Source organism: Durio zibethinus, chromosome 7 (genome assembly GCF_047325235.1).
Source record: "Durio zibethinus cultivar Kanyao isolate XHJ-2024 chromosome 7, ASM4732523v1, whole genome shotgun sequence".
In the NCBI taxonomy this organism is placed as follows: domain Eukaryota; kingdom Viridiplantae; phylum Streptophyta; class Magnoliopsida; order Malvales; family Malvaceae; genus Durio; species Durio zibethinus.
In genome coordinates, this window is record NC_143168.1 from 21,332,715 (window position 1) to 21,356,770 (window position 24,056).

At 33.9% G+C, this 24,056-nt stretch overlaps 1 protein-coding gene and 2 long non-coding RNA genes across 6 annotated transcripts; 2 read left to right on the top strand and 1 right to left on the bottom strand.

The window, feature by feature from the left end:
* The first annotated feature begins 66 nt into the window (after positions 1 to 66).
* LOC149518136 (uncharacterized) lies at positions 67 to 2,968 on the top strand. The gene is made up of 2 exons (XR_016343817.1): positions 67 to 695; positions 1,176 to 2,968. It is a non-coding gene; the product is annotated as an uncharacterized LOC149518136 (long non-coding RNA).
* A 7,186-nt stretch (positions 2,969 to 10,154) lies between these two features.
* LOC111276962 (UPF0481 protein At3g47200-like) lies at positions 10,155 to 15,057 on the bottom strand. Of its 4 annotated transcripts, none has more exons than XM_089763795.1 (3): positions 14,983 to 15,057; positions 14,764 to 14,827; positions 10,155 to 11,689 (listed from the first exon to the last, which is right to left on the bottom strand). In XM_089763795.1, exons 2-3 carry the CDS (start codon positions 14,812 to 14,814, stop codon positions 10,370 to 10,372), a joined length of 1,371 nt encoding a protein of 456 aa, XP_089619921.1. In that variant the 5' UTR covers positions 14,815 to 14,827; positions 14,983 to 15,057; the 3' UTR covers positions 10,155 to 10,369. The 4 variants fall into 4 exon arrangements, with proteins under 4 accessions (XP_089619921.1, XP_089619922.1, XP_089619920.1 ...); XM_089763796.1 differs by having other exon boundaries at positions 14,723 to 14,827; XM_089763794.1 differs by having other exon boundaries at positions 14,764 to 14,877.
* Positions 15,058 to 20,910: 5,853 nt separating this feature from the next.
* On the top strand, positions 20,911 to 23,812 carry LOC149518137 (uncharacterized). Its single transcript, XR_016343818.1, has 2 exons — positions 20,911 to 21,539; positions 22,020 to 23,812. It is a non-coding gene; the product is annotated as an uncharacterized LOC149518137 (long non-coding RNA).
* Positions 23,813 to 24,056: the final 244 nt, after the last annotated feature.

A 24,056-nucleotide genomic window follows, 5' to 3' on the forward strand; every position in this document is an offset into this window, starting at 1 on the left:
AGACGAGCAAGTAGTGAGGTATTGGAAAAGGGTTATACAGCTGGAGGAGAGTTAAGTCAGCCGCAAGTTCCAACCGCGTGCAGTCGCAAGATGACGTGGTATTAACTTTGGAAAACAGGGAAAGAAACCCCAGTCACAACACATGAAGACAACCACTGACTGATGATATTTGGGCTATAGAGGAAAATTGGGCTGAAAAAGAGTGGAATTGGTCGTTGAACTAAGCCCAAACTGCGCAAGCAAAAGTTGAAAGGCCAAGGACCCAATCGAAAGATGAAAATAATGACGAGACTGGACAAGAATTATGGGGGCCAAAAATTGCAAAGCTTCAGACAGAGTTGTCGATTGCGGAAAATATTATTCTTCAAAGTCAGAAAGGCGAGCTAATACATGGCAGAAAGGACAGAAAAAATACTGGTAGAAGAAGAAATGATACAAAGCCGAGGAAAAGGTATTAAAAGGAAGAGAGGACCGTGGGCAAGATACAGCCATAGGGAAGAAAGCCTTGAAGACACAGTATTGGGAGGAGGCTGATTTATCTGATGAAGATATTCGAAACAGGAATAGGGTGCTTAGAAGAGAATCAGAGAAAACACTTGAAGTGGGCAAGCTGCTAGGCCTATCAGTAAGAGGAGACGAAGAAGAAGTACTGTAAAAGCTAATAGAGATAGAGGCGGCAGAGGAGGAATGGGAAGGTAATTCTTAATTACTTATTCTCAGTAGGGAAAATGGTAGAATCAAGGGGTTTTTATTTCTCACAATGAAGATTATTTCTGTAAATATTAGAGGAATTGGAAGGAGTGAAAAAAAGAGACCTTTAGGACGATAATGTCAAACGAAAAACCAAAGTATTTTTACATAAGAAACCAAGACCCATAAAGTGACTGACAAAACAATTTGACAACTATGGGAAAGAAAAGGAGTAAAGTTTACCCAAAATGAACCAAATGGAGTTGCGGGGGGATTGATATGTATGTGGGCAGAGGAGGATTTCACATTCATATCCTCCACTTGTAGAGAGAGGTTCATTTGGATCAGTGGTAGTTTCACAAATAAATCTGGCACTTTTAATTTATGCAATGTGCATGCCCTTAATGATGTTTACGAAAGGAAAGTATTTTGGTAAGAACTAGCTGAAGTAAAAGCAAGTAGCTCAAAATTGTGGTGCTTTGCAGGCGACTTTAATGCAATGCTAAATGAGGAGGAAAGAGTTGGGATAGCAGATATTGCCAGATCATCAACAGACTTTGCAAACTTCATACAAGAAGCAGAGTTAATTGATCTTCCCCTAGCTGGTAAAAAATTCACGTGGTATAGGAGAGGTGAAAGAATCGCAATGAACAGACTGGAGATATTCCTTATCATACAGAACTGGTTATCGGTCTTCTCAACGATCAATCAATGGTGCTTAGAATGCTCTATATCTGACCATATTCCTCTCTGTCTGGGAATTGAAGCACAGGATTGGGGACCGAAACCGTTTAAAATTTTTAATCACTGGCTTAAGAATGAGGAGTTTCATTGGCTGGTAGAAAATAAATGGAGCTTATACGAGGTGGAGGGATACACAGGTAACATGGCGATGCAAAAGCTCAAACTTCTGAAGAAGGACATCAGACAATGGAACGATCATGGGAAAGGAGATATGGAAGCCTCAATAGACTCACTAGAGAAGGAGATAGCATTGTGGGAGAGAGAGCATGAAGTCAAACCAATGGATAAAAGCATCAACTTGGCTATAGTAACAAAAAAAGAAATGTTATGGGGATTACAAAGAGGGGAAGAACAAACATGGGGGCAGAAGGCAAGAGTAAAATGGATATAAGAGGGAGATAAGAACACAAAATATTTTCACTGTATTTCCAACAACAGATGGAGAAATAATTTCCTCAGCTACATATCCCACAGAGGCAAAAGACTTAACAACCCAAAGTAGATTAGAGCAGCGGCAGAGAATCATTTCCAAAATATGTTCAGAAAATTTTTAAAGCAATTGCTCTTCGTGGTGGAATTGGAAACCAAGAAGTTAACTGTGATGGAATCCCAGAGGCTAGAGGTACCATTCACAGAAGAGGAAGTATGGAATGCAGTTGAAGGATGTGATGGAGATAAGGTGCCTGAACCGGATATATTCAACTTCAACTTTATAAAAGGGAAATGGAGCTTACTAAAGTCTGATATACTGGATTTTTTGGAAGAGTTTGAAAAAACTGAAAAATTGGCAAAAGGTATAAATTGCTCCTTCATTATGTTATCAACTAAAACACAGTGCTACAAGTCCCTAAAAGGACTTTCGTCCATTATCTCTAATCAGTAGCTTATACAAGATAGAAGCAAGAGTATTAGCTAATAGATTGAAGCAAGTCATCTGCCTTTGTGGAGGGAAAACATATTATGGACGGTGTTCTTATTGAAAATGAGGTGATAAATAGTATGAAAAAATCGTCAGAGGGGGGTATGATTTTGAAGCTTGACTTTGAGAAGGCTTTTGACATTGTTGACTGGAACTTCTTAATATCAATGATGGTAAAAATGGGCTTCAACAGAAAATGGATTTCATGGATATGGGGGTGCATATCAACAGCATCAGTGGCTCACTCACCAGACTAATAATGATGCAGACTTAGACAAGCTGATCCGCTCTCTCCACTGTTGTTTCTGATAGTTGCAGAAGGATTAAGTATGATGCTAAGAAGGGCGGTTGATCTGAATTTGTTTAATGGAATAAAGGATGGGCATGGAAACCTGTGGGAAAACACTTATTTACAGTTGGCTGTAATCTTGTAATCTGTATATTTATATTTGTATCTCTAGAATTAAGTATTTGTATCCCTAAAATTAGGATAGACAATCCCTCAATTATAGGATTAGTTTTTTAGGAAGATTTAGTTTCCTAGTTTAACCTCTAGTTAGTTGTATATAAATCTAAGATTCTTTTATAATTCTCAATAAGCAGTTTTTCAACATACATTCAGTTTTCACATTGATTTATTTCTTAGTTTTTTCACATGGTATCAAAGCTTTAGGCTCTTTTTGGGAAGCAAAATTTTCAGCCTTCATTGTTGACTTTTTTAGGCCTTTATTGCCGAATCCTGTTTAGGCCTTCATTGCCGAATCTTTTCAAAGAAAGATATCACTATCACCCAATTTGAGAAAATTTTAACTGGAAAAATCACTGGAGTACTACAGATGTCTCAGATAGTGTAATTCTTGTACTATAATTATATATATATATATATATATATATATATATATTAATGAGAACAATGGCAGCAAGTCTTTTACACCAAATAAGATTCTATTTCCTAAACTATGATACAGTATCAAAGTTCTGTTAGCTCTGACGAGCAGTTTTTTATCCCATTCTTTCCATTTCTTTCCTCATTTCTTTTATCTTCCATGCAAAATCATATAAAAGCTCGTCACTCTTCTACTACTGATATTGTCAATCTCTACTTCTAAGTCGGATACGCTATTCACCATTTTCCACCTTTAATGAATTTAACCATTATATTCTTTTAAAATGTCAATTTAAAGGTGTTAATTGATATTTTCGTTAAATTTTTGCAACTAAATTCGATTGCATTTATCCAAAATTCTTAATTTTTGCAGCCTGTGTAAGACTTTTAGGATTTTATTCTCCCTCTTTACAAGTTAAAAAAATTAAAAAAGACTATTAACTCGAATTATGAACATGGTGGAAGTGCCTCATCTCGCCTTAGCAGAACTTTTATGAGCTAAGGATTTTCTCATTTTTCCTCAATTCTTTATCATTTCTCTTTGATTTACAGTTAAATTTTTGTTGATACTGAGAGTAAACAGTATTAATTGATTGAGTTGTTGGAATTGATATGAGCAAATTGGGGAATTCTTTCGGTTTGACTCTGGATTTGATAGCAAAAGCTTCGATTCGGGGATCTGGGAGCTGATTCACAAGGAGAATACAATGGATTGGAGGAAGTTGTTTGCGGCTTCATCAGATCAAACGTTAGAGTATTATCCCCCACAGCAGATAGTTGGTAGATTAACTGTCAAGCTGTTAGAGGAGGCTTTTGACGAAGGGGTTCATCAATGGCAAAGCTCTTTGGTAACTCAATTCAATGGGAAAATGCCAAACTTCAGTTTCTTTCAGAATATGTTTAACGTTCTATGAGGCAAGAATAGTGAGATACAGATTAAGCATGCTGGATTTAACTTCTTCGTGATTCAATTCCCAAAAAAGAAGGTAGGGATTGGGTAATTGAGCATGGACCATGGCATATCTAGAATAAGCCATTGATAGTGCGAAAATGGGAACCAGGAATGCAATCTTTGGAGTTCAATATGAAAATGTTGCCAGTTTGGGTGCAATTAGGAAAGATTCCATTGGAGCTATGTTCAAAGAAAGGGTTGAGCTATATAGCAAGTGCATTGGGGAATCCTCCGTATATGGACTCAATCATAGCCAATATGCAGCGGTTGGCTTATGCCAATATTTGTGTTGAGTTTAAGGCAAGTATGGCGGTTCCTCGGTTTATTGATATGGTGCAAAAAGATGGATCTTTTACATCTGTTTCAGTTGAAATTCCATGGTTGCCACAGAGATGTATGCATTATTGTATTTTTTGGCATAATGATAAGACATGTCCATAGAAAACAATCAAGGTCCCTAGAAAAAGTGTAGGCGCCAAAGGATAAAGGTAATAAGCCAATACACGAGATCAAGAAAGATGATGAAGCAGGGATGAAACAAGACAACAATGGAGGAGAAAGGAAAGAGAAGGCACCTATTCAATTGTCTCCAACGGCCAGAGCAAGTTTTGTTAACAGGTTTGCACTTCTTGAATCAATTAAGGAGTCTGAGCTGACATTGGAAGAGGACAGTACAGATAGAATTGAAAAGCTAATTCAACCATCACCAAAGAAGCAAAGAGCAGCAGTTGCAAGAGTAGCAGATTTGATGAAAACCTTAAAAATCAAGAAGAAATGACCTATTGACAAGGGTAAGAAATTTAAGGCAAATTCTTCTGCCTCTAGAGCTAAACATATTCTTCTTCATCATGCAATTGATAGTATGGAATATTAGAGGATTTAATGATCCTAAAAAACAAAAAGAAGTTGTAGATAGAATAAGAAGAATAAAGGTAGATATTGTTTGTTTGATAGAAACTAGAATAAAGTAGCACTAGATGCAACTTATAGTAGATCAACACTTTAAAGGTTGAGGTATGTTGGACAATCATTTAGAAGCTCCTAATGAAAGAATCTGGATGCTATGGCGAGATCATATGAATGTGGATTTACTAGAGTTATCTGATCAGAGTGTTACCTGTTGTGTTCTACATGAACCCAAAAAGTTCTATTTCTTTCCCATTGACGGGAGTAATGATGGTATTCAAAAAAGGCAGCTGTGGGCACACTTGTCTCATCTTAAAGGTATTGTAAGGGATAATCCCTAGATATTAGCTAGAGATTACAATGTTATAGTTCACCTTGCTGAAAGCTCAGATTACACTGAAGCACAAACTCTAAATTCTGAGATGAGAGAATTTCATAATTGCTCAACGCAAGTAACGTTGTTTGAAAATGCTTACGTTGGACCTCAATTTACTTGGTCCAACCGTCAGTCTAAAAGTCATCTAGCAAGGAAAGTGGATAGAGTTTTGATAAATGACTCATGGCTTTCGGCTTACCCACAGTCGTATGTGGAGTATTTAGGCCCTGAGGTTTCAAACCACTGTACAGCATTCATCAGGCTTAATATGGCAACCCAATCTCCTTCCAAGCCATTCAAGTTCTTTAATTATTGGAATAGGCATCTAGAGGTCAAGTTAATTGTGGAGAACTACTGCCAAATTCCTATTGCAGGAAACCCTATGCCTATATTGCATAAAAAATTGAAGAGATTAAAGTTGGAGCTTAGGAAGTTCAATCTTTCATGCTATGGTGATCTGTCTGGCAGGTTGCAAGCAAAAATAATGAAATTGGAATCGATTCAAAAAGCCATTCTGTCCACATCAGGTTTAATCTCTTCATCTTTAGTGAAGGAAGAAAGAAGAATATATGAAGATCTTACAGAATTGTTGAAAGCTGAGGAGAGTTATTTTAGACAAAAATCTAGAATCAGATGGTTGCAGGAATGAGACCAAAACACGAGGTTCTTTTACAAGATGGTAACAGCTAACCAGAAGAAGAAAAGTATTAGAGTATCAGTCAATGTAGAGGGGAATACGTTCGATTCATTTTCCTAGATTTCATAAGAAGCAATCCCGTATTTTCAAAAGCTAATTGGAAAAGTGGATCATAATGTCACAGGCTGCACACAGGAATTATTGACTGATCTATTACAGGGAGACTTGTCCAACGAAGCACAAGATATGATGATTAGACCAGTGACCAAGGAGGTGATAAAGGAGACAATGTTTTCACTCAATAGTGAGAAATCACCAAGGCCTAATGGCTTTACAACCAATATTTTAAAAAAGACTTGGAATATGTTTGGAGAGGATGTCTCTAATGCTATTGTGCATTTTTTTTCAAACAGGGAATATGTTGCCTGCGTTTAATTCAACAATCATTGCACTGGTGCCTAAGTGCACAAATCCCAGTAACATCAAAAAATATAGGCCAATCTCTTGTTGCACCACAGTTTACAAATGCATCATAAGGATATCGGTGAAGAGGTTTAAGGAATTTCTGCCAGGGATCATTGCTACAGTCAAAGTGCAGTCATAAAGGGGAGAAGTATCACTGATAATGTCCTTATGGCTCAAGACATGGTTCGAGGGTATGGTCAATCTACCTTATCTCCGAGCTGTGCAATCAAGATAGATCTTCAAAAGGCATTTGATTTAGTGGACTGGGCTTTATTTATTCTGTCTTGAAACAATAAAAGTGCCAGATCAATTCATTAGATAGATAAAGAGCTGTATTACAACCCCTTTATTGTCTGTATCCTTAATTGATTTGGCAATCAATGTTTTATTACGATTGCTTGATGCAGCTGCCAAACAAGGAGTCCTTGCTTTCCATCCGAAGTGCCAGAAAATAAGTTTGACACGTTTATGATTTTTGCAAAGGGCACTTGATTCTGTGTTGGGAAAAAAACGGTGCTGGAAGTTGTCTACACCATTTATGGTCTGCAGCTGAATTGTGGGAAAAGTGAACTATATCACATAGGGATTAGCAGAGATGAACAAAACGCGATCTAGCACACTACAAGATTTCAGATTGGTGTTCTGCCAGTTAGATACTTAGGCGTTCCTTTGGTCACTAGAAGACTTACAAAAAGAGATTGTTTGCCTTTATTAGAGTAGATCACATCAAGGATCAAAAGCTAGGCTGGTCGGCACTTACCATATACGGGTAGACTGCAATTAATTCAGTCTGTGTTGTTTAATGTCCAAAACTACTGGTGCAAACATTTTATTCTTCCCAAGCATGCCCTAAAAAAAATAAACCAATTATGTTTAGCTTTTTTTGAAATGAAGAGAAGGAACAACATCAAGTAAGTTGGCAGGCAATATGTTTTCCAAAATCTGAAGGACTAGGAGTCAAGAACATAGTTTGCTGAGCTTGTATTATGAAGAATCATTGGTCTATGTTTACTAAAGCAGGGTAAATGTAGATAGCAAGGGTTAGAAGCTTATGTGTCGAAAGTACAAAGCATTTGGCAAGTGACAGGCCAACAAAATAGTAGCTGGAGTCGAAGGAAATTACTTCAACTAATACAAATTGCCCATCAATTCATTAACAAGGAGAATGGTTTTGCGGTATGGACATTTCCATATGGTTGCTATTAAACTATAATGGTGTGGAATAGGATTAGGCCTAAGCAGGAAAGGTCGGATGGCATAGGCTTATATGGTTCAAATTTCATGTTCCAAAGCATTCATTGATAGCTTGGATGGTCATCTTGAACAGACTCCCAATGAAGGATAGACTAAGGTCTTGAGGAATGGAGATAGACAACAGGTGTTGCTTGTGTCAAAGAGCGAATGAATCTAAAGATCATACGTAATTCGACTGTGCTTACACTAAAGAAGTTTGGCATTTGGTACTCCAGTTATGCAGGATTCACAAAAGAACAGGGAATTGGGAAGTTGAGCTAAGGTGGGCAATGAACAGGCTAAAGGGAAAAGCTTTGATTTCCATCATATTATGTATAGCTTTGAATGCTTGCAATTTTTTGCTATGGGGGGAAAGAAATCAACAGCTGTTCAAGCATATAGAAGAGACAACAAGACAGTTGGTGGGAAGGATCAAGGAAGTTGTCAGATACAAGTTACATGATTTAAGGCCAATTACAATAGATATAGTGAACAAGCAATTGTGTGATGGCTGGAAGCTTTCTATAGTTATTCTAGAATAAGCTGCTAACATAATATCATTGTTTTGTAAACTGGAATAGTAGTGCTGCAGCAAATTTTTGTAAGCTTTGGGTAAATAAAATTCAACTTAACTAAATTTTATTGCACAATTAATATACTAATTGCAAATAATCACACCTTACCAGATATATCAAATGAAGAAGTATATATATGCACAAACCATAAGAAATTACTAATTACAAACATAAGACATTAATTATATCTTACAGGGAAGCCAAAAACTTATTTAGGTTACAGTACTTGATAGATCACTTGGCTTCACTTCACAGCACCCTGCCTCCAGTCTGCAAATTAAGCAAAAGAAACATGGCACTCACTGATGTACATAAGAAAGAACTGAAAATATAGCTTGTAGCACTGCAAGTAGGAGCAAGACAAGTGCAGTGAGAAAGGAAATGGGCGAATAGGGCGAGTTGAAATAATCTTTCTTCAATGATGCCTTCCATTTGTTCCACATCTTGTGGCAATATTGCTTGTTCACGTTAATTACCAATTATCTTCTCATAGTAGAAGTCATTTGACGAGTAAAGTCGAGAATTTTGTTAAACGTTTGGGGCAACTGCTTCATCAAATTATCAATAATTCCATGTTTGCGTCTATTTGTATGTCCTTGCCTCAGTTGATGAGCTTATCCATGAACTCCACGTAATCAAAAGCGTACGTAAGTTGGTTCCGAACTTGGGACGAATGGTTTATAGGCCAAGATACGCTCTGTATTATCGTCAAGGTTGGAATCTTCAGTTTCGCATCTTTTGTAAAGTCTACATCGAACAAGCTTTTAACTTGCTCCTTCTCCCCGTTCTTAATATTCCCCTCCTTACCTATCTTTACGAAGTTGATTCCTGCCTCTTCCAGCTGTGTTGCACAGCGTATGAATTTCCATGAGCCTTTTTCCTCCAGCTCTGTTGCACTCCACAGCGTTTGAGTCACGCGAATATTAATCCCTTTGCTTTTGCTTTTGCTTCTGCTTCTGCTGCTTTAATGAAAGTCTTGAGCTGTTCTTTTGCGTTTGAATAAGTATTGCTTCTGCTTTTGCTTTTAATTTTGGATAACCCAAGAATGTCAAGAGAAACTCATTTGGCAAAGAAGAACGGAGTAGGAAAAGAATCCTAATTTTTTGGAAGAGGATTAAAGGAGTTTTTTTTTTTTTTTTTCCTTTCAATTGTGAATTTTTGGAAGATTTTTTATTTTGTTGGTATGACTTGTCATTTATTTATGATGATGTGGATTACATTTGTACAAAGTAATTTTTTTTGAGAATTAAATTTAAAATTACTCTAGTTTGGGAAATAAGATTAAAGAGCACCTGCACATATATAGGAAAAAACTGTTCAAACTTTCCTAAGCTATTTTTTTTTTTTTTTAATGAAATTGTAAGTATAAAAGAGTTATAATTATAAATAGTCTATGAAATTGATACTAAAATAATATAGTGACTAAGTCTTCAACAACTTTCAAATGTGCTTTGTCCAAAATTATTTGATAACACCCAAATATCTTTTGCCACTTTAATAAAAATCTTTCAACATTGAGAGATGTGTACAATTGGAAGAAAATTCGCCAATATAACTTGAATTGTCCAAAAACATAAATAATTTGGTTAAAGTCAATACTAACAATTTCAAGGGAAAAACCTATGAAAACGATTGATAGCAATAAGATTTGGGTTGAAAGATAAAAGGGAGTTACATATTCATCAATCCCTTGAGAAGATATCAGAGTGATCATGGCGACAGAAAGCGCTGTAATTAAAACATGTCATTTTTGGCACACAAGTTAAACAAATTCTATTGTTAGAAAACCCAGAGAATAAGCATTAATCCATCGAAGCAATTACACAATTAATTAATACACGTACAAACAGCTATCTAATTAATACACGTACATGGCTGTTGGCAGCACTCAAGTATTTATTTTATTATATGTAATAGCTCATTAACATGAGCTTTTAGTAGTTCCCCTGCCTCCCATCAACCATGGGAACTTAAGAAAACTTAGACTTACTGATGAACATAAGAAAGAACCGAAAATAAAGTTTGTATCGCGGTAAATAGGAGTACGACAACCGCAGCAAGGAAGGAAATGAGCGACCAGGGCGAGTTAAAATAATCTCTCTTCAATGTTGCCTTCCATTTGTTCCATTTTTTCTGGCAATGCTCGTTCACCTTACCAAATATCTCCGCATAGTAGAAGTCATCGGACGAGTAAATGTTGTTGCGAAGTTTGTTAACCATTTGGGCAACTGCTTCATCATCCCCTAACCAATTATCAACAACTCCACAGTTACAGAGTAATTGCACATCCTTGCCTGTGTTGATGAGGTTATCCATGAACGTCACATAATCACTAACGTAAGTTGGTTCCGAACTTGGGATGGATTGTTCGTAGGCCATTAAATTTCGCAAGATACGCTCCGTATTATCGTCAACGTGGAAGGTGGGAATCTTCAGTACTTTTGTATCATCTGTAAATTCTATATCGAACAAGCTCTCCGTATTATTCTTCTCACACTTGATTCCTGCCTCTTCCAGCTCTGTTGCACTGCGTATGAATTTCCATGAGCGTTGGGATTTTGGATCTTTCGCTACTTTTTCTGCTTTTTGTTTAAAATAAAAGTGGCGGTTTCTTCCTTGAGCTGAAGGAAGGCAAGTAGCATGTACCAAGCCCAGAAGATGCTTGAAATCATTCGGGTTTCTGCCTGTGGGATAGTACTTTTCAGACCACATCGCTGGTCGTCGCGCCCCTTTTCCGAAAAGAGAAAGAGCTAAACGAGCGAACGTATCATCTTCACCCTCTGGCGTTATTATGCTAGCATCTTCATCTTCACCCTCTGACGTTATTATGCGATCTTCTTCATCTTCACCCTCTGACGTTATTATGCGATCTAGATGGCAAAGCACAAAGAAAGGAAGCTGATTTTCGAACAGTAACAAATCATACCGAATGTCAGTTTGAATCCGTCCAAGTTGGTAAAAATTTTCTTTTGGGTACTTCCCCCGTATTAGCGAAACAATAAAAAATCCATCACGGACCAGCTTGTCTACTGGAACATAAGTGCCACGGTAAACTTGGTAGCATTTGTTAGCTCGTTCTGCTATTGATCTCATGGCCCCTTCAAATTCGCTGCGATCACGCTTGGTTTTCTCAATGAACCTACTGAAGCAATTCTCTTTGACAACTTCCATTGCCTGCGTGCGTTCCCAATAACGAGGACCTCCATAGGGACCGATTTGAATCACATTTGGTTCATAGGCTACTGCATTTACTTCACGTAGTCGAGGAGGCACTCTACTAATAATCCAACTATTTGGGTCTATCTTCTGTTAAAAAGGTGGCACATGCAGTGATTTTTAATAAGCGATCATTTTATAAAATGCATTTTTCAAGATTTGAAATTGTTAAAATAATTGCATTAAAATTTAAGCAAACAACACCTTTTTTTTTTTTGAAAATAAATTATATAAGGAAGCTTCTATTCTTTATTATTATTTATACCCTAATTTTTTTATTACAAAAGTATTCTTATATATAATTACTTAACCTCTGACAAAGTACTTTTCAATCTCACACCCATTTCTACTCATTTTTATTCTTCATCTTATTTCCTACACTTTTTTCTTTTCGTTTTTCTTTTTATTCATATTTAAACATCCATTTCAACTATAAGATTTTTTCAAAATTAGTTATATTTCAAATTTTAATTTGATTATATAATTGAGCTTTAATACAAATGATGAATTTTGGATCCAAGAGATAGAAGCCCAAATTTTAATTTTGCTTTTTGTTTTAGATTTCGACTTTAATTTTATTTTTAGTTTTAATTTGGTCATGAAAAAAAAAAAAAGTTAGAAAAGCCAAAAGAGAAAAAGTGGGATTCTTTGTGAAGGCCTTGATTTTTCTTAAGATTTTGAATTAATGACTGAGACATCCTCGGGAAGAAATTTAGAGTTAAACCAAGATCGAATCTGTCAAAAGCAAACAATTGGCAGAAAATCAAGCAAAACAGAGAGTCACGAGCAAAGGCCAGGGATAGAAATCAATCGAAGAAGCAATTCAAGCCAGAAGCAAGAATCAACAAAAAATAAGCATTCAAACCAACCAGCAATTCAAAAGAAGCAGACAAGCACATTCAGGCAATATAGCCAACAGAAGCAGACCAAGACAAGCAAAATCAAGTCTGCAAATCAGGCATCAAGCAACAAGCAAGAAGCAATAATCAAGAGCAATTCGACGCAAAGAGAAATTTGGCATTCAAGTTTGATTTTCTAGTCAACAGCAATTTAACAAAGGCAACATAGAGTCAACAAGCAATTCTACGGAGAAGCCTGTACCCAGAAGCAAAGAATTGAATCAAGTCGACCCAGAACCGAACCCATCCACAAACCGAGCAGCAAATCATCAACAAGCCGAAATAGAGTCGGCACCGAAACAGAGTCAATACATACAACCTCAAAGATAAAAAAATTTCAGCAACAACAAACAGCTCCAGCAATTATTATCTAGAATATTTAAAAAGTGTATAACCACACTGAAAAAAAAATGAGATTAAAAGATTGAGATTTAGAGTTTAAGGTTTACAAATTTCGAATTTACATTTCTAAAATTTGTAAAAACATTTAAATTTGCATTTTTAAAAACTTTTAAAAGCTTTTGCTTATTGAAATGTAAATCCAAAATTAACGATTTCACCCAAAAGTAATTCAATATTAGATTTCAATTTAATCAACATTTTCTCAAAGTCAAACAAAATTACATGTCATTTATCTCTAAATTGAAGTTTAGTGGCTTGATTACCTTCAACACTTATGATTTTAGAGTTAAGATTAATGTTTTTAGGATGACTTTTAAGGTTAAGGTTTGAAGGTTTAAGTTGAATAAAAATAGAAAAGGAAATATAAAAATGGCTGTTTGGGGTATTAAGGGAAAATAAAAAATATGGTTAGTTGTGTAATTAAACAAAAAAATTTAAATTTGAAAAGTAAAAGGTAATTGAATTTACAGAATACTTATGAGATATGAATAAAAGCTCCCATCATATAATTTATTGTCTAAATAATCATATAAGAATATCAAAATTTAAGGAATATGTTAAAATTTGTGTAAGGAAGATAATATAATTATTTTACTTTTTTTAATTAAGCGCTCATAATTTGTATTCAAATAAACTTTTAATTCAAATAAAATATTGATTTAAACTAAAATTTTATTTGATGTGAATTAAATATTAAAAAGTATATTTTTTTTGGTTTGGGGGAAAAAATATCCTTACAAAGAGGAAAGAAGAGAAGATCTTAACTTGAAACTAGGTCTTTTACATCTTTATAAAATTTTTTTAGCCACTAAATTAAGAGTTGGACTTAAAAAATGTATTTTGATAAAATAAAGATCGAAGATATAAAACTTCCTTAAATAAAGTGATAAAATTCATAAATTTTTTTTGTTATTTTAATTGTTAAAAAGCAAAAAGAAAAAAAGAAAAAAACAAACACAAAACAAAAGGTAAGTATAAATAATATTATATTATAGGATACATGGTTACATAAACATTTAGGGGGATAATCTATTTATTTGAATGTAAAACAATTCTTATTTTATGTTATTTATCAATTGAATAAATTCATTTAAAATAATTATTAGTTATCAAAATCTTTATTATATTTTAAATCAAGTATTGATTTAATTTTATAATTTACAAATTAAAGAATCTGAAAAATAAATATTTTAAATTTGATAAAAATGAAGAATCAAATTCAAAATTAAATCACGAAATAAAATTTTAAAACTTCAAAATATCAAAAAGATTCTTTTTTCTTAATAAATTTCCTCATAATTTTTTTTATTTTTTAAACTTCTTTAAAATTTAAAATCATAATATCACATACTATGCATTTAAAATTGAAATATATTTATCGATTTAAATAAAATAAAATTTATCTCAAAACTCACTCTTTTAAAATTATAAAAAAATATAAATTATAAATTACAAAAAATATAATAAAAAATCTTGTGTATCGTGGGTTCAAAAAGTTAAGTATAGTTATATACCGTACAAAGCCAATAAGAATCCAGCATCAGCCACAATCTCTTATAACAACCCAGAGACAACAAACCCAGTAGACATGGTCGAAATGACCAATAGGCAAGAAGGAATACAAGAAACCACAATTAAGCAACACGGACACAATACCAAACAGGAGATCAACAACTTATCGGAAACAGGAAACAAGAAACATAGAAACACACAATCGGAAAAAAAAAAAAAAAACAAAACACAATTAGATCTTGATCTTCTACGTAAAAAAAGAAAAGGAAAACAAAAAGGCATATATTTAATTGAAAAAGGCAAAGCTAACCACGAAATTCATATATATATAGAGCAACGCTTTTCAATTACCCCTGGAACAAACTTCTCTTCCGGTGCCGCCTTAAGCCCGACTTGTGGCATCTTTACTGGAATGCTGATGTCACCATATGTAGCCATTACCAGCACAAAAACACGGGATATACACTACATTATTATGAATTAATTGAAGAGAAATATAATACCACCTCTTGAAGAATGAATTGTTATTTTACTGAGAAAAGAATCAATGATAATTTGTTTAAGATTTACCAGTCAAAGTGGAAAGCAGAATCGTGCCTGTGCAGCTGTGAAAATTGGTGTTGATTGATGTAACTGATCCCCTATAGATATTGGACCGGGCGACCAATACCCAAGCTATGTATATATAACAATTACACGTCTTCGCATTTCGTGATTACCGTGTTGCTCAGATTCACGTGATGTACTATTATCGATTATGACATAACAACAACCCTTACAGAACAGATAACACAACTGTCACATTTTCTACAGTCGTATGTCTAAATGATAATTACACATCTTCACATCTTCACATTTCATGACTACCGTAATGCTCGGAATCACGGGATGTACTATTGTCAGTAATGACATAACAACTACCTTTAGACTAAAACAATCAAATGCTCTAAGGAAAAAGTCGAATGCTTGTCATTATTTTATATTCTATTGAGAATTTGTTTAAAGCAATTGAATATCATTATTAGGTATCGTCATTATTGAAAATTAAAAAAAGTCCGCTCGACATGATGTTTCATTCCAAAATAATTATTGAAAATTAAAAAAAGTCCGCTCGACATGATGTTTCATTCCAAAATAATGATCCTTCATCCTCTCTCTTTCTCTCTCTCATTACATATATATATATATATATATATATACATATATACACGCGTGTATATATATATACATCAATTCATAAAAAGTTATTTCAAACATTATTTGAGTCTTATAAATAATTTCATTAACATATATTGTGCCTAACTTTTTATCATAATATTTAATTTTGAAAATTTATTCATTTATACAAAAAATATGAAATTATTACTAATCTCTTTTATATAAATGTGATTGGTATAAATTATTCTTTTTAAGATTATCCTAAACTTAAACTAAAAATTTCTAAAAAAATAAATTTTAATTTACATTAAAAGAACTAATTTACCCTTTTTGTATAATTTTTTGTAAAACGGAAAGTGTATGAAAATAAAAAAAACATCCATTTTATTCGGATAAAAAAAATCAAAAAGGAAAATCACAAAAGATCCTTCTCAATAGAAGCATTAAAACATTCAAAAATGGAAAAGCTCTTCATTAGTAGAAGCTTTGAAACTTTTAGAAAAATAAAATGCTTCAACCTATTAAAGGCTTGAAACTTTCAAAAAGTAAAATGTTTCCCCACCAAAGACTTTAAAACTTTTGAAAAATAAAATGAAATACTTGAGGTTTTCAAGATTATGCTTTGAGGTATTATAGCTCATTATCATTTTTGGATAAAAACTTCTCCATAATAGAGGCATTAAAATTTTAAAATAAAAAATTCATACCTTAAAGTGATTCCTTTGATCTCGTCAAATTCACCATTGACCATATTCCAATGTCTATTCTCAAAATTATTTCAACATCTACTTTTTCCTTTCTTTCCAAGCGTATGCAATGAATGCATACAATGAACGAAAAAGATTTTTCAAAACTTTCAAATTCAATTTCAAAACTCAAACTTTCATTTTTCCTGTTTTTTCAAATATGCATGATGCATAGAATAAATGAATATAATGAATGGCATGTTTTCAACTTGATAGAATCAAAATGTAATGGATGCAATGAATACAATACATGAAATGCAAAAATTAATGTCATATATCTCTAATTGTGGTAAAAGGTTCTCAAGACTCTTTTTTATGTGTTTTCTTCTATTCAACTTCCCATTACGTTCTTTATCTTCTTTAGAACTAGCCAACAAATATATCAACCGACTTATGACCCAAAATTTCCTTTCATTTGATCTCAACATTTGGAATTTTTTTTTTCATTTATAAGTCACAAGGATGCACATCATTTTAAACTTTTTTTATCACTCACATTTCATTTTTTATCTACTCTAATCACTTTTTAATTTTTTCGAAATAATGCAAAAATCATTCATATCAATCATTTATTTATTCATCATCATTCTAGTTTGATGACAAATGGAATCCATCACATTTCCTTAAGGAATAAATGGTGAAGAACAAGAAAAAAAATTAAAGAAAAGATATTCATTATAAAAACAAGTTTGGCAAAAAATAAACAAGCAAAGAAATCATTATATTACCAAGATAAATGCTTGGAAAGGTTCAAAACATCTAAAATAACAAACATTCAACAATTCTAAACAAATTAATTCGAAATTCTTTTTCAAAAACTCATTCCATTAATATTCTTGATCTTTAAGTTCTTCAATCTAGGCATTATCCATACCTCATGAGATCCTCAATTGAAACTGTTTTTTAAATCTTCATTTCAAATATATCCCTTTTTACTTATATCAACAATTCAGATTTTCAATTTAATCAATATTTTACCAAAATAAAAAAAAATTTACATGTCATTTCTCTCTAAATTGAAGTTTAATGGCTTGATTAACTTCAAAGCTTGTGATTTTAGAGTTTGGATTAAAGTTTTTAGGATGGTTTTTAGGGTTAGGGTTTGAAGGTTATGGTTGAAGAAAAATGGAAAAGGAAATGGAAAAATGGGTGTAAGGGTATTTAGGGAAAATTAGAAATGTGGTTAAGGGTGTAATTAGTAAAAAAAAAAAATTAGACTTTAAATTTGGAGTATAAAAAGTAATTGAATGTAGAGAATAATTTTTGAGGTATGAATAAAAGCACCCATCATATAATTTCTTATCTAACTAATCATATAAGAATATGAAATTTCAAATACTATTTCCTAATTTACATAAAATTTGGTAACACTTTTAGTTTTAAACTTCACTATTTTTGGAATATGTTAAAACGAGAAAATAATTATTTTACTTTTTTAAAGTAAGCTCTTATAATTTGTATTCAAAAAATTTTTTACTTTTTATTTGTACTCAAATAAAATTTTATTTCAAATGAAAGATTGATTTATATTAAAATTTTATTTGGATGAAAATTAAATATTAAAAATATATTTTGATACAATAAAGATATAAAAACTTCCTTAAATAAAGTGATAAAATTTATAAAATTTTTTGTTGTTCTAACTTAAAAATAAAAGATAATCACAAAGCAAAGGGCAATAATATATAATATTATATTACAAAATACATAATTACAATAAAATTTGTTTACATGAAGTGGATATTTTATTTATTTGACCCGTAATATGGTTTTTATTTTTATGTTATTAATCAATTAAATAAATTCATTTAAAATAATTATTAGTTATCTAAATCTCTATTATATTTTAAATCAAGTATTGATTTAATTTTATAATTCACAAATTAAAGAATCTGAAAAGTTAGACATTTTAAATTTGATAAAAGTGAACAATCAAATTCAAAATTAAATCACCAAACAAAATTTTCAAACTTTTAAAATCTCATAAAGACAGTTTTTTCTTAATAAATTTCTTCATAATTTTTACATTTGTTAAACTTCTTCAAAATTTAAAATCACAATATCACTTACTATTTTTTTTAATTTGAAAGATATCTATTGATTTGAATTAAATAAAATTTATTTCAAAACTCACTATTTTCAAATTATAGAAAAAATAAAAAATCTTGTACATCGGTTAAAAAAGCTCGCATAGAATAAGAACCCAGCATCAGCCCACAATCACTTATCACAACCCAGAGACAATAGACCCAGTAGACATGGTCGAAATAACCAACAGGCAAGAAAGAATACGAGAAACCACAACTAAGCAACGCAAAGATGCAATACCGAACAACACAATCAACAACAAGTGATTGGAAACAAGAAAGCCAGAAACACACAATCGAGAAAAAAAAAACCCACAATTAGATCTTGATTTCCTACGTACGAGAAAAAAAAAAGATGTATATTTCTCCGATGTCGTGTATTAAATTGAAAACGGCAAAGCTAACCACGCAATTCATATACATACGGCAGGGCTTTTCAATTACCTCTCTGAAAAATTGACTAGTCTCTGTCGAACATGGCACAAACTCCATCTTGTTCATTGTAATGCTGACGTCACCACCTATAGCCATTACCTGGACAAAAACATGGGATATACACTACATTATTATGATTTAATTGAAGAGAAAGGTTAACTACCTCTTGAAGAATGTATTGTACTTCTACTGAGAAACGAACGAACGATAATTTGTTTAAGGTTTACCAGCCAAAGTGGAAAGCAGAATCGTGCCTGTGCTTGTGAAATTTGGTGGTGATAAAAGAGTGATAAATCTGATCACCTATAAATATTGGAGTGGGCGACCCATACCCAGCTTATGTATAATGGACACATGAATGAATGACATCAGATATATTACTTCACATTTTCAATAATTGTACGTTTATGATAATTAGAATCATCACTTTCCATGACTATCGCGTAGCTCAAATTCACTCTCCATGTCATTTTTATTTCATGAATTTAAAATAATTAGACTCAAATAATTAGACAATGACAGAACTGCTACCTTGAGAGAAAAAGACAAAACAATTTTCTGTTTTGAAGATGATATATATTTGTTAGGATTCACTTAAATCTTATAAAAAATTTGAATAAAGATTTATTTCAGATAAAATTAATTAGATATTACTTGATAAATAAAAAAATTTTAAAAGAAAAGTTATAAGAAATTTTTTTTTTTATAAATAAATAAGTGGAGTCCGGTATAAAAAACACCGTGAGAGAAAGAGTTAAAGAGAGAGCTAGAAAGAAAGGGTGGAATAAAATAGCCAGGGAACAGCCACAGTGGAGAGCCAGACATGACAAAGATAGATGGAGGAGAAAGCTACTATCTGTTTTCGTGGACAAAATTCACCTTATGGGTAGAGAAGCAGAACTGAGAGATCTAATAATGCAATATGGAAGGGCCCTAGATTACTACATATCCATAAACAAGAAATGGACAAGGCGCAGTAAGTTTGGTTTTTTCAGGTTCAAAGATCTGAGAGAAGCACCGGCAGTAATCAGGGCACTAAATGGGACCTTTTGGCATGGATGGAGGCTGACGATGAACTAGCAAAGTATGAAAGGGATGCAAAAAAACAGCGCAGTCACCAAAACAGCAATCAGACAAGACAAAAGAAAAGTTGTTCCACTAAACCATACTAGTACAGAGAAAGGCAAGCCAACTTAAAACGAAATAATAAGGGGCAACAACTGCAGAAACAATGAGATAGAAAGTAATAGAGGAGGAGAAGGTAGAAAGGATAATGATGACAAAAAAGATCGTGATAAGGAGACAGAACCACAGAAGTCAGTTATGTTTGAGTGGAAACAGGAAAACCTTGATTTGGAATGGCTTGAACGATTTGCAGTAGCGGGGGTAAAAAATCCACAGGCAATAAACTTCCTATAGCAACAAATATTCAGTCAAGGGGTTATGCACTTCTTTGTTACGTTCGTGGGGGGGTAGTATGGTGTTACTACAGTTTGAGTCGAGAGGAAATGTTGGGGATGCTTGAAGATGGAAAGATGTGGTTATGTGACTGGTTCTTCTGGACTAGGCCGTGGAATCCAGAGATACATCCAAGTGACAAGTTTGTTGGGATTAAACTTGAAAATATCCCACTGCATGCATGGAATTATGAGCTATTTAGTAGAATTGGAAGCACTTGGGGAACTTTTGTTACCATCGATAATAGTATGATGAGAAAACGAAGATTGGACGTAGCAAGAGTTTTAGCTCTCATCAGAACAGATACTCATCTCCCAAGTTACTTGCAGATAGTAATAAACGGGAAATCATATCATGTTAAAGTAACGCTGGAAGACGGGTCAGGTTTCTTATGGAATACTGGGATAAAACAAATCAAAAAGAGTCAATCAACACCATCGTCCTCATCAAGTTCAGCTTCCTCAAGCACAGAAAAGGAACTCCAACTGTGCAGTAATGGATAGTGCAACGATGAAGGAGGTGAAAAGTCGGATCTGGGAAACATTGACAGACGAGCAAGTAGTGAGGTATTGGAAAAGGGTTATACAGCTGGAGGAGAGTTAAGTCAGCCGCAAGTTCCAACCGCGTGCAGTCGCAAGATGACGTGGTATTAACTTTGGAAAACAGGGAAAGAAACCCCAGTCACAACACATGAAGACAACCACTGACTGATGATATTTGGGCTATAGAGGAAAATTGGGCTGAAAAAGAGTGGAATTGGTCGTTGAACTAAGCCCAAACTGCGCAAGCAAAAGTTGAAAGGCCAAGGACCCAATCGAAAGATGAAAATAATGACGAGACTGGACAAGAATTATGGGGGCCAAAAATTGCAAAGCTTCAGACAGAGTTGTCGATTGCGGAAAATATTATTCTTCAAAGTCAGAAAGGCGAGCTAATACATGGCAGAAAGGACAGAAAAAATACTGGTAGAAGAAGAAATGATACAAAGCCGAGGAAAAGGTATTAAAAGGAAGAGAGGACCGTGGGCAAGATACAGCCATAGGGAAGAAAGCCTTGAAGACACAGTATTGGGAGGAGGCTGATTTATCTGATGAAGATATTCGAAACAGGAATAGGGTGCTTAGAAGAGAATCAGAGAAAACACTTGAAGTGGGCAAGCTGCTAGGCCTATCAGTAAGAGGAGACGAAGAAGAAGTACTGTAAAAGCTAATAGAGATAGAGGCGGCAGAGGAGGAATGGGAAGGTAATTCTTAATTACTTATTCTCAGTAGGGAAAATGGTAGAATCAAGGGGTTTTTATTTCTCACAATGAAGATTATTTCTGTAAATATTAGAGGAATTGGAAGGAGTGAAAAAAAGAGACCTTTAGGACGATAATGTCAAACGAAAAACCAAAGTATTTTTACATAAGAAACCAAGACCCATAAAGTGACTGACAAAACAATTTGACAACTATGGGAAAGAAAAGGAGTAAAGTTTACCCAAAATGAACCAAATGGAGTTGCGGGGGGATTGATATGTATGTGGGCAGAGGAGGATTTCACATTCATATCCTCCACTTGTAGAGAGAGGTTCATTTGGATCAGTGGTAGTTTCACAAATAAATCTGGCACTTTTAATTTATGCAATGTGCATGCCCTTAATGATGTTTACGAAAGGAAAGTATTTTGGTAAGAACTAGCTGAAGTAAAAGCAAGTAGCTCAAAATTGTGGTGCTTTGCAGGCGACTTTAATGCAATGCTAAATGAGGAGGAAAGAGTTGGGATAGCAGATATTGCCAGATCATCAACAGACTTTGCAAACTTCATACAAGAAGCAGAGTTAATTGATCTTCCCCTAGCTGGTAAAAAATTCACGTGGTATAGGAGAGGTGAAAGAATCGCAATGAACAGACTGGAGATATTCCTTATCATACAGAACTGGTTATCGGTCTTCTCAACGATCAATCAATGGTGCTTAGAATGCTCTATATCTGACCATATTCCTCTCTGTCTGGGAATTGAAGCACAGGATTGGGGACCGAAACCGTTTAAAATTTTTAATCACTGGCTTAAGAATGAGGAGTTTCATTGGCTGGTAGAAAATAAATGGAGCTTATACGAGGTGGAGGGATACACAGGTAACATGGCGATGCAAAAGCTCAAACTTCTGAAGAAGGACATCAGACAATGGAACGATCATGGGAAAGGAGATATGGAAGCCTCAATAGACTCACTAGAGAAGGAGATAGCATTGTGGGAGAGAGAGCATGAAGTCAAACCAATGGATAAAAGCATCAACTTGGCTATAGTAACAAAAAAAGAAATGTTATGGGGATTACAAAGAGGGGAAGAACAAACATGGGGGCAGAAGGCAAGAGTAAAATGGATATAAGAGGGAGATAAGAACCCAAAATATTTTCACTGTATTTCCAACAACAGATGGAGAAATAATTTCCTCAGCTACATATCCCACAGAGGCAAAAGACTTAACAACCCAAAGTAGATTAGAGCAGCGGCAGAGAATCATTTCCAAAATATGTTCAGAAAATTTTTAAAGCAATTGCTCTTCGTGGTGGAATTGGAAACCAAGAAGTTAACTGTGATGGAATCCCAGAGGCTAGAGGTACCATTCACAGAAGAGGAAGTATGGAATGCAGTTGAAGGATGTGATGGAGATAAGGTGCCTGAACCGGATATATTCAACTTCAACTTTATAAAAGGGAAATGGAGCTTACTAAAGTCTGATATACTGGATTTTTTGGAAGAGTTTGAAAAAACTGAAAAATTGGCAAAAGGTATAAATTGCTCCTTCATTATGTTATCAACTAAAACACAGTGCTACAAGTCCCTAAAAGGACTTTCGTCCATTATCTCTAATCAGTAGCTTATACAAGATAGAAGCAAGAGTATTAGCTAATAGATTGAAGCAAGTCATCTGCCTTTGTGGAGGGAAAACATATTATGGACGGTGTTCTTATTGAAAATGAGGTGATAAATAGTATGAAAAAATCGTCAGAGGGGGGTATGATTTTGAAGCTTGACTTTGAGAAGGCTTTTGACATTGTTGACTGGAACTTCTTAATATCAATGATGGTAAAAATGGGCTTCAACAGAAAATGGATTTCATGGATATGGGGGTGCATATCAACAGCATCAGTGGCTCACTCACCAGACTAATAATGATGCAGACTTAGACAAGCTGATCCGCTCTCTCCACTGTTGTTTCTGATAGTTGCAGAAGGATTAAGTATGATGCTAAGAAGGGCGGTTGATCTGAATTTGTTTAATGGAATAAAGGATGGGCATGGAAACCTGTGGGAAAACACTTATTTACAGTTGGCTGTAATCTTGTAATCTGTATATTTATATTTGTATCTCTAGAATTAAGTATTTGTATCCCTAAAATTAGGATAGACAATCCCTCAATTATAGGATTAGTTTTTTAGGAAGATTTAGTTTCCTAGTTTAACCTCTAGTTAGTTGTATATAAATCTAAGATTCTTTTATAATTCTCAATAAGCAGTTTTTCAACATACATTCAGTTTTCACATTGATTTATTTCTTAGTTTTTTCACATGGTATCAAAGCTTTAGGCTCTTTTTGGGAAGCAAAATTTTCAGCCTTCATTGTTGACTTTTTTAGGCCTTTATTGCCGAATCCTGTTTAGGCCTTCATTGCCGAATCTTTTCAAAGAAAGATATCACTATCACCCAATTTGAGAAAATTTTAACTGGAAAAATCACTGGAGTACTACAGATGTCTCAGAAATAAGGAGAGTT

Excerpts from the sequence above, each read along its gene's own strand:
- LOC111276962 (XM_089763794.1), bottom strand. The coding sequence starts at position 14,850 with ATGGCTACATATGGTGACATCAGCATTCCAGTAAAGATGCCACAAGTC. Across the intron at positions 11,690-14,763 it reads AAGAGAAGTTTGTTCCAGGG|AAGATAGACCCAAATAGTTG; the intron begins GTAATTGAAAAG and ends CCTTTTTAACAG.